At 60.1% G+C, this 9,736-nt stretch overlaps 1 protein-coding gene across 1 annotated transcript in view; it reads right to left on the bottom strand.

Annotated features, from left to right (window-relative positions):
* Positions 1-115: 115 nt before the first annotated feature.
* ADAMTS10 (ADAM metallopeptidase with thrombospondin type 1 motif 10) overlaps positions 116-9,736 on the bottom strand; it is a 53,471-nt gene continuing 43,850 nt past the window's right edge. The window contains exons 16-24 of the mRNA XM_083880037.1: positions 8,900-9,023; positions 8,383-8,463; positions 6,812-6,975; positions 5,804-5,930; positions 4,381-4,510; positions 3,838-4,042; positions 3,045-3,221; positions 2,279-2,435; positions 116-1,809 (exon numbers count right to left, since the gene is read on the bottom strand). Coding sequence (XP_083736163.1) covers positions 1,700-1,809; positions 2,279-2,435; positions 3,045-3,221; positions 3,838-4,042; positions 4,381-4,510; positions 5,804-5,930; positions 6,812-6,975; positions 8,383-8,463; positions 8,900-9,023 — 1,275 coding nt within the window. The 3' untranslated portion in view covers positions 116-1,699. The remainder of the gene's footprint in view (positions 1,810-2,278; positions 2,436-3,044; positions 3,222-3,837; positions 4,043-4,380; positions 4,511-5,803; positions 5,931-6,811; positions 6,976-8,382; positions 8,464-8,899; positions 9,024-9,736) is intronic.

Here is a 9,736-nt window from a genome sequence, read left to right as displayed (position 1 = left end):
CCCAGGGAAAACCTTCCCCTGCTTCCAAACCCCTCCTTTGGGGTGGGCTGTGGTGCTGTGGGTGCCCAAACCCAACCCCGGGCTCGAGGAACACAAGTGGGAGCAGAAGCTGTGCCCGGGATCGTAGCTACTCCTTTATTATAATTCATGCCGTTACGTCGCTCCTCCTCAGAGTTAGTATGTTAAACATTGGTCAGTAGATATATATCGATATAAAAATGGTGAAAACACCCCCTCCCCTCACCCAAAAAACGTCAGAACGGAGCATGGCACCAGGAAGGAAGAGAAACGAGGTTTGCTGAGCACCAGAGAAGCTGCGATCGGCTGAGGAGCAGGTGGACACAAAAACACAGCTGGGAGAGGAACACACGGGGGCTCTGCTCTGGGGGAAGGGGGCTGTCCCCTCCCTGCACCGTGGGGATGGCCCCAAGGGAACAAAACACGGCTTTGGACAAAGGTTTCCCATCGCTGTGATGTGGAAAGGCCTGAAAATAATCATAATAACAACAATTACAATGCTAACGAAAGGCACATGCTTTGGAGAGTTGAAGTCAGGTCTCCTCCACAGGCTGCCCGTGGAGAGATTAGCCCAGGTTTGGCCACGAGGTGACCAAAGGAGGAATTTCAAGCCTGCTCTTTTCCCATCACTGGAGGCCTCCTGTGGGCAGAGGAGTGGGTGGCACTGGGACTGGCACCTCGAGGCCACAGCCACGCGTGGCCAGGCTGCCTTTGGAGGCAAAGCACCTTTTGGAGGCAAAGCACCTTTGGAAGTCAAGCACCTTTGGAAGTGAGGCTGCTGCAGAGGCTGAGGGGATCTCTGGGCAGGGACACTGTGACAGGAGTGTTCATGTCCTGTGTCCTCCTCTGCTTTGCTCCCTGAGCCTGGCACAGCCTCGATGCCCATGGAGTGACTGCAACCTCGAGCACATCTCTGCCCCCACCTCAGCTCGTGCTCTAAGGGAGAAAAACTGGTCCTAAAAGTGACAAGGGCGTCAGGGACTGATAGGGGAACACCCCAGTCCAAGTTGGTCTCTACAGGAGTTTGGAGAACCCCCTCTCCCAGTTAAACTGGTGTCACCCTCTGCCCACGGGGTGACCTGCTCCCTGTCCACTGCTGCCAGTCCCCAGGTGACAGGGTGCAAACCAAGGAGACAAAATCCCTGCTCCAGCCCCAGTCCCCACAGCGGCTCCTCTTCATCCACTGCCCAGGAGCCACAAGCCACGCTGGTCCCCCGAGGCACCTGAACCCTCCTCCCTGTGTCCCCTGGGATCCCGAGGGAAGGGCAGCAGCCCCCTGATGGTGCCCTGGGGACACGGAGCAGGATGAGGCAGGAGCTGGGCCAGGGGTGCCGCCTCCCTCGGTGACACCTGTGGGACCTGGCTCCGCTACTAATAAATAACAACATCAGAATTTCAAGTAAAGTCCCTGCTCTGCCCAGCTCCCCCCTCTCCCAGCGCTCATCCAGCTGGGGCTGCAGTGGTTTAACTGGGAACCTGCCATGGTGAAGCTCAGGGGCCAGGGGGATCTGTGGGGGACGGGTCTGGGGGATGGTTTGGCTCCCGCTGGAAGCGTGGCCGGAGTCTGTGGGAGCCGGGGGAGATTCCCAGGGCGGGCAGGGAGGGCCCGGCCCGGCGGCCCTCGGGCGGAGTTTTGGCCTTCCAGTTTTGCCACGGGGGTCCCGCTGTGTCCCGCTGTGTCCTAGTGGCCCTGGCAGGTTTTACAGCACATCTGTCGGAAGTAGGTCCGGCTGCAGAACTTGAACTTGAGGACGAGCGGGCAGTAGGCCACCTTGTTCACATCCTTGCACTCTGCAGGGGACACAGAGAGGGGAGCAGGGTCATGGCCGGGCTCAGGAGATCCTGTGGGGGGTTTGCCAGGAAGCTGAAAGATGCAGCTGTGATGAAGAAGCTGCTGAGCACCTCACTAATTAAAACCCCTCTTGGCCTAAGTGCAGCTCCTGCATTTTTCAAGGTGTAGTTCCTTCATTTCTCGGGGTCAAGGCACACCAGGTTGGGACCAGAGGGGACCAGCGCCATAGAATGAGCACATTTCAGAGTGATTTGGGTGGGAAGGGACATTAAAGCCCATCCAGTGCCACCCCTGCCATGGGCAGGGACACCTCCCACTGTTTTGGTTGCTCCAAGCCCCAGTGTCCAACCTGGCCTTGGACACTTCCATGGATGGGGTTTCCCCACCCCAGAGCTCAACTGGTGCTGTGCTGGCTCCACTGTCCCTGTCCCCAGCGGGACACGTGTCCCCTCTTTGGAGACCCCTCACCTTCAGGGTTGTCCGTGGGCCCCGACTCGCACTTGGTCTCGCACTGCTGCATCCCCGGGGGCTGCAGGGCCTCCACACAGTCCATGGACGGCTGCCCGGTGTGAGCCAGGCACTGGACGGATCTTCTCTGCTGCCCGAGGCCACACTGGGCAGAGCACTGTGGGGACAGCACAGGGGGAGCTGCCGTGGCCACCATGGCTTTAGGAACATCACAGCAGTGGGCACAGGTGGGGGTAGGGGTGCTAAGGGTGCTGGAGGTGGTTGTCCCTTCCCTCCCCAGCCAGGATTCCCTGGCATGACTGAGTGCTGTGGCCCTGCATCCCAAAAAAGCTTGGTTTGATTTTCCAGGGCTCAGGGAGGATCCCTCACCCACCAATAAATCACTGGTCTTTCCCAGGCCTCCTGTACTCTGATGTCACCCTGCAGCTCAAGGGCTGTTGGAGGGCAGGGAGGATTGTCAGGGCCACCCCACTGGGCTCTGGGGGGGATCAGCAGTGGCCCTGCTTGGCAGTAGGGTCAGCCCACCTCTGCTGACCCCCATCATGGCAACCCTTCAATGACTTCTGTGGGGGCCTGGGACACCCCCAAGGTCAGGTCTGCCCTTGGGTCAGCATCACAACTGAGCCAAAAAGGGGGCAAAGAACACTGCCATGGGGTCCTGCTGGATGGTTGTGGTGGCCACACACTAAAAGCCTCCTGCACAGCAGGGTTTGAAGGGCTGGGGAGGCTCGTCCTGCAGTCCCTCCGTGGGTGGGGCTGTCCCTACCTCTCCCCACTCGCCGGTGACCCAGCGGGGTGGGGGGCAGCGCCGCAGGTTGCACCTCATGCTGGTGGGGGGCTTGGCGGCCTCGTGGCACTGGGACGTGGGCAGGGTCACGCTGTGGTCGCCGCTCTTGCACAGGACGATGCGGTGGCGGAAGCCGGGCCCGCAGCTTGGGGTGCACTGCAGGGACAGGGGACATGGGGACATGGTCAGGGCAAGGAGGGGACACAACAGCTCGGGCTCCCCCGTGCTGCTCCCACCTTTCCTGGCTCCTGAGCTACAACATTCCCACACTGCTCTCCATGGCCATCACTGGTGATTGGCACTGTCCTCCTACAGCGCCCTCGGAGACATGAGGGATGATGTCGATCACAGAATCAGAATATCCTGAGCTAAATCCCACAGGGATCATTGATCCAACCCCTGGCTTTGCACAGACACCCCAACAATCCCACCCTGAGCATCCCTGAGAGCGTTGTCCAAACGCTCCTGCAGCTCTGGCAGCCTTGGGGCTGGGACCATTCCCTGGGGAGCCTGGGCAGTGCCCCAGCAGCCTCGGGGGGAAGAACCTTTCCCTGAGCTCCATCCCAAGCCGTGTCACAGCTCCAGCCCTTCCTGGGCTCCTGTCCCTGTCCCAGAGCAGAGCTCAGCCCCTGCCCCTCCGCCTCCCCTCGGGAGGAGCTGCAGCCCCCGAGGAGCCTCCCCTCAGTCTCCTCTGCTCCAGCTGAACGAGCCAAGTGCCCTCAGGTGATCCTCAGAGCCTTCCCCAGCTCTGTGTCCCTCCTTTGGCACTCACCTCCGACCAGTCCAGGGCCACCCACTCCGGAGGACACGTTTGGTTGTTGCAGGGCTCCAGCATCTTTGGCCGTGGCTGGGAGCAGGAGGCATCATCCAGGGTTTTCTCCTCGCTGGCAGAAATCTTCCTCTTGCAGAAGACACTGCGGGTCCGGACGCCCTCGTTGCAGCTCCGGCTGCACTCGGACCAGTTCCCAATGGCCCAGCTGGAGATGGGTCAACAGCAGAGCTTGGAGGGGCACGCTGGGCTGGCTTGTCCCCACACTCCTGCACACAGCCCTGGTCCTTCTCCAGCCACAGCCTCCCAGTTGTGGCTGAACCACAGAGTTCCTACACATCTGCCCTTCCCCTCCAGGAGAGAAGCTGGGACAGTTCCTGAGGGACTCACTGAATATCTGGGACAGAGGAGAAACCCCATTCCCCAACAGCTGCTCCAGCCAGGCAGAGTCACCAGTGTGGGCTGTGACTCAGGAATGGCAGCCAGGGAGGAATTTCACTCTCCTCCAGCCTGGTTTTCCCCCTGGCTCCCTGCCCAGGTACTCACGCCGGGGGACAGGGCTCGGTGTTGCAGCTCCTCTGCCGCTCGGGCACTTTGGTGTCAGCGCTGCAGAAATGGTTGGGGACGGTTGAGCCATCAGAGAGCTTCCTGCACACCACAGACTGGATCTGGCTGCCTGCCCAGGGAAAAGAGGGAAGGGGCAAAGGGAGGAGGAGGCTGAGGGTGGAGCAGGGCCAGGCTGCGGGTGCCAGCCCCACAGCTCTGCTCCCACAGGGCAATGTGACACAGCAGCCACTTGTCCCTGCACATGGAGCCTGAATTTATTCCTCCATTCATAACCAAGGGCTTCTCTGACATCTCCAGAAAAAATGGATGGTGTGGAATGGTGGTGTCAATGCCTGGATGTGGCACTCTGGGTGACAAAGTGGGGATCAGGCACCGGTTGGCCTCAATGGCCCTGGAGGGTTTTCCAGCCTCAAGGATTGTGGGATTCTAGAGCTCATTAGCCAGGGGATCTGATGCTCAAATGAACCTGTTCCAACCCTGGCCTTTCTGGGCAGCACTTGGGGAATAACAGGAACAAGGAAGGACAACACCTGATCAATGTCTGGCATGGAAGACAAGTCCTGAGCTTTAAACGGAAAATTATTGGGCCATTCCCTTCTGAACACCAGCTCAGCCCCTCCCAGCCAGGCTCTCCAAAGTCCTGAGACATGGCCCAAACCTGTGTGTCAATCCCCATGGAAACCAGCCCAAGGATTCAGGGCAGCACCAGGAGTGCTTCAGTTCACAGACTGTAGATCTGAGGCCACAGGGGCTGTTGTGATCAGCCAACCTGTCCTTGCTCCATCCCTGGCAGTGTCCAAAGCCAGGCTGGACAGGGCTTGGAACACCCTGAGACAGTGGAAGGTGTCTCTGCCCATGGCAGGGGGTGGCACTGAATGAGTTTAAGGTCCATCCCAACCTAAAGCTATTTTATGATTGCATGCACTGCAAGAGTAAATGGGTTTAAAAAGGGGTGGAGAGGGACAGGACACAGGGAATGGCTTCCACTGCCAGAGGGCCAGGATGGATGGGATATTGGGCAGGAATTGTTCCATATGAGGGTGGGGAGGCCCTGGCACAGGGTGCCCAGAGCAGCTGTGGCTGCCCCTGGATCCCTGGAAATGTCCAAGGCCAGGCTGGACATTGGGGCTTGGAACACCCTGGGATAGTGGAAGGTGTCCCTGTCTATGGTAGGGAGTAGAAAAAACTGATCTTTAAGGCCCTCCCACCCACACCTGTGGCCCAGCTGAAGTTGGCACCCAGGTTCTTTGCCCTGGCACTGCCTGACACAACTCTCACATGGCTGAGAGCGGGGTGGGGCCGTGGGGAGACCCCAGAGCTCCTCAGAGCCCACCAGAGGCCCAGACACAGCACAGGGGGAGTCCCACATGTCCCCCCAAACCAGCCCAGCCCCAAAGCTCACCCCCTGCACACAGCACGGAGCACTTGGTCCATGGGGTGTAGTGCCAGGAGTACTGGCTGGAGCCATCCCTGCCCACGGGAGCGTTGAACTTGTAGCGGATCCCCTGTGGCTCCGTCCGCACCAGCACCTGCGGGAATCAGATTTGTAGAGAGCCAAAAATCACCCACCAGAGGTGATTTTAGATGATTTGCTTTAAGGCATTAACAGCATTGCATGGCAAAAGCTAATAGGCCAAGAAACGCTTATAATGGATTGTAATTAGGGAATAGTTTGACTTCTAATTGTAATAGTGTGAATTGTAACATCTGTGTTGTCTCACCCTTCACATGAAACTAAAAATAGAGTAAAATTTTTTAAAACATCTGTCAGTTGCCCCATCTCTGAGTCAAAAAAATGTATAATCTGACAAGCACCTGCAGGAAAGGCACCTCTGGGACATCAGTGCCACCACAGTGACCACCCAGGTGACATCCCACAGCACCTCTAACATCCAGGGCAGCTGGAATCCTCCCCTGGCCCCTTCCCAGCCCCTCCCAGGACTGGCAGGGGAGCCACCAGTGGTGACAGTGGTGCTGGATTAGAGAATGAGCTCTCAGGCACTTAAGGATGGAATCATCCCAAAACCTGACAGATTAAGGCAGGAGACCTGGGAATTAGGGAGGAAGGTCTGATAGGAAGGTGGATAAAGCACTGGCCTCCTAAGGCAGGGACTGTGGGCCCCTGTCCCTCCTGGAGTGACCCTCTCAAAGACTGGGTGTGGCACTCAGTGCCATGGTCTGGCTGACAAGGCAATGTCAGGGCACAGGTTGGACTCAGATTGGTTTCAAAGGGCTTTTCCCACCTAATTCATTCTGTGATTGTGTGAATTTAGCCCAATTCACCTCTGGTCTGTGTCCCTTTACTCCCAGCAGCCACACCAGGGGCTGATCACCTCCAATCCCCACACAGCCACGGCAAGTCCCTCTATCCCAACTAGAACCACGCAGGGAGGGGTGTGAAGTTACCAACCATGACAAAGAGGGTGACGTTGGTGGGTCCCAAAGCCTCCAGGGACTCGGGCTCCTCCGGGGACCTCCTGTAGTGGAAGGTGGTGCCGGCGATGTCGAAGCGCCGGGGGGGATCGATGGACAGTCTCCCGTTGATGAAATATTCACCACTCTCCCCTCGCAGCGCTGCCAGGGCAGGGCAGGGAGCTCAGCACCGGGGCTGGAAACACCTGGGCCGACTTCAGCCAGGTGCTCCTCACCTGCCCGGCTCAGAGCATCGCCAGGACAGAAGGGAAATAGCATCAGCCTTGGGCCACAGGGAGAGGGGTGGCTCAGGGAAATGGCATCAGCCTTGGGCCAAAGGGAGAGGGGTGGCTCAGGGAAATGGCATCAGCCTTGGGCCACAGGGAGAGGGGTGGCTCAGGGAAATGGCATCAGCCTTGGGCCACAGGGAGAGGGGTGGCTCAGGGAATTGGTATCAACCTCGTCCCACAGGGAGGGGGATGGCTCAGGGTCACACAGAGCCGCCAGCAGGGTGGGACCGATGTCCCCACGGTGCCCTGTGGGCGCGGGGAGCTCAGCTGGGCTGGGGGCGAGCTGCGGCCACGAAGCCAGGCTCAAACCCAGCTGTGCAAACCGGGCCGGGGCTGCTGGAGCTCCTGGAGCTGCCGGAGCTCCCGGGGCCCGGAGCTGGGCTGTGGTTGCCCGGGAGAGTCGCTAGGGGGGGATCGGACCGCTCGCTCCTTCCCCTCCGCTCCCCGACACTGCGGGAGCGGCTCCGGCACCGCCGCCCTCGGGACAGGGAGGATCCCGGCGCTGGGGATGGATGGATGGATGGATGGATGGATGGATGGATGGATGGATGGATGGATGGATGGATGGATGGATGGATGGATGGATGGATGGATGGATGGATGGATGGATGGATGGATGGATGGATGGATGGACGGATGCTCCCTCTGTCTGAGATGACAGGAGGGATCCCAGAGTGGCAGAGCCTGGGGGCAGCGCACCCTCAGAGTGCAGAAATCCGGACACGAGGAGTCCCCAGGCAGTGGGCAGGGAGGGATGGGGGCACCTCTGAGCCCAGCAAAGGGAGCTGGATGGGAGGGATGCTGCCAGCAGAATCCTGCTGGTCCTGCTCCTGCAGGCACCCGGCAGTGAGCCAGGGTGAGCACCCTGTCCTGCATCACTCAGAGGACAGGGAGGAAAAAAGAGGAAAGAAAATCCTCATTGTGAAAGCGGCACTGAGCAAGGCTGGAAAACCAAGCCCAAGGGAAAAGGGAGCGTTTTTTATCCCCAGGATGGCAGAGGGGGAATGCCAGGGAGCCACAGGCAGTGCCAGGAACTGCGGGATGTGGCGTTTGCTCAGGGTTGTGGTGCTAACACGGGACAGGGACACTGGGGACACACAGCTGGCCTGGGATACACTGCCCTGCTGCCTCCCCCTGCCCCAAATCCCAGCCTGGGATTCCCCCACCCCATTCCCAGCTGCAGTGGGAAGTTCTCCTTGCCAGGCCTTTCCCAGCCCCTGTGAATCCCAGGGGAATGGCAGGGCCTGGCTGGGATTTCAGACCCCCAGCCCTGTCTCACCCAGGTAGTTGATGGAGAGGTTCAGCTCCCGGATGTCGATGTGCACGGAGCCCTTGGGGATCTGGATCACCTCCTCGTACCCTGTGGGACAACCAGGGGCTGCTGGGGGGAATGCTCAGCCTCCAATCCCAGAGCCAGGGCTGCCCTGGGCTGGATGGAGTGAGAGCCAACCCCTTATTCATGGGGAAATGATGGAAAAAGCATTTTGGGCACCAAGATGGAGTGAGTGTGCACTGTGACGGACTGGCTGTACTGGGAATGTGCTCTGGAGCTGGGACCAACCCTGGCTCTGTGGCAATGTGGGCTGGGGAGCAGGGAGGAGCTCAGAGCTCAGTGTCAGAGATTTGGGCTCCAGTGGAGGCCAGGGCACAGCTTGGCTGGTGGGCAGGAGGGATTTGCTGCCTCCTGGCCTGGTCCTGCCCCTCGGGATGCTGCTCTGGGATAATCCCTGCCCATCCCCAGGGCCTGGTGAGGTGGAGGAGGGAGATTGAGGGTGATCAGGCTGTGTGTTCCCTACCTCCCTCGGGCAGGGAGTGGTTGAAGACGCCCTCGATGGTCTCGCAGGAGCTGCCATCTCCCCCACACACCCGGCACTTGTCCTCCTTGGAGTCGGAGCCCAGCACCCGGTCACAGCCCACGTGCTGAGGGAGGGAGCAACAGGAATGAGGGAGCCTGGAGGGGCCCTGCCCTCCCCACAGCTGCCCTACAGGGCCCCTCACTGCCCTGGGGACCATCCCCACAGCTGCCCTGCAGAGCCCCTCAGTGCCCTGGGGACCATCCCCACAGCTGCCCTGCAGAGCCCAGGACCCCTCAGTGCCCTGGGGATCATCCCCTCACCTGCCCTGCAGAGCCCAGGACCCCTCAGTGCCCTGGGGACCATCCCCACAGCTGCCCTGCAGAGCCCCTCACTGCCCTGGGGATCATCCCCTCACCTGCCCTGCAGAGCCCAGGACCCCTCACTGCCCTGGGGATCATCCCCACAGCTGCCCTGCAGAGCCCCTCACTGCCCTGGGGATCATCCCCTCACCTGCCCTGCAGAGCCCAGGACCCCTCAGTGCCCTGGGGATCATCCCCACAGCTGCCCTGCAGAGCCCAGGGCCCCTCACTGCCCTGGACACCTCAGCAGTGTCACCTCTGCCACCCCTCTGCTGGGAGTCTCTGCAAAGCTGGGAGGGTGCAGGCAGAGTCCTGGGACAAAGCACAGGTTGAGATGCCTGTGTGGAGCCCAAGGGAAACCCTGTCCTTGCAGCTCACTTGTGTCCTTGTGGCCTCTGTCCTTCTGTCACTGCCCGTGGGGTGGCACAAGGGTCACCAGCACAGCTGTGCCCCCCTCGGGTGCAATCCCCCTTTGTTC

This window comes from Zosterops lateralis, assembly GCF_965231275.1.
Source record: "Zosterops lateralis genome assembly, chromosome: 29".
NCBI classification, from domain to species: Eukaryota; Metazoa; Chordata; class Aves; order Passeriformes; family Zosteropidae; genus Zosterops; species Zosterops lateralis.
Note: the sequence above shows the minus strand (reverse complement) of the source record. Positions and strands in the feature narration are given on the sequence as shown.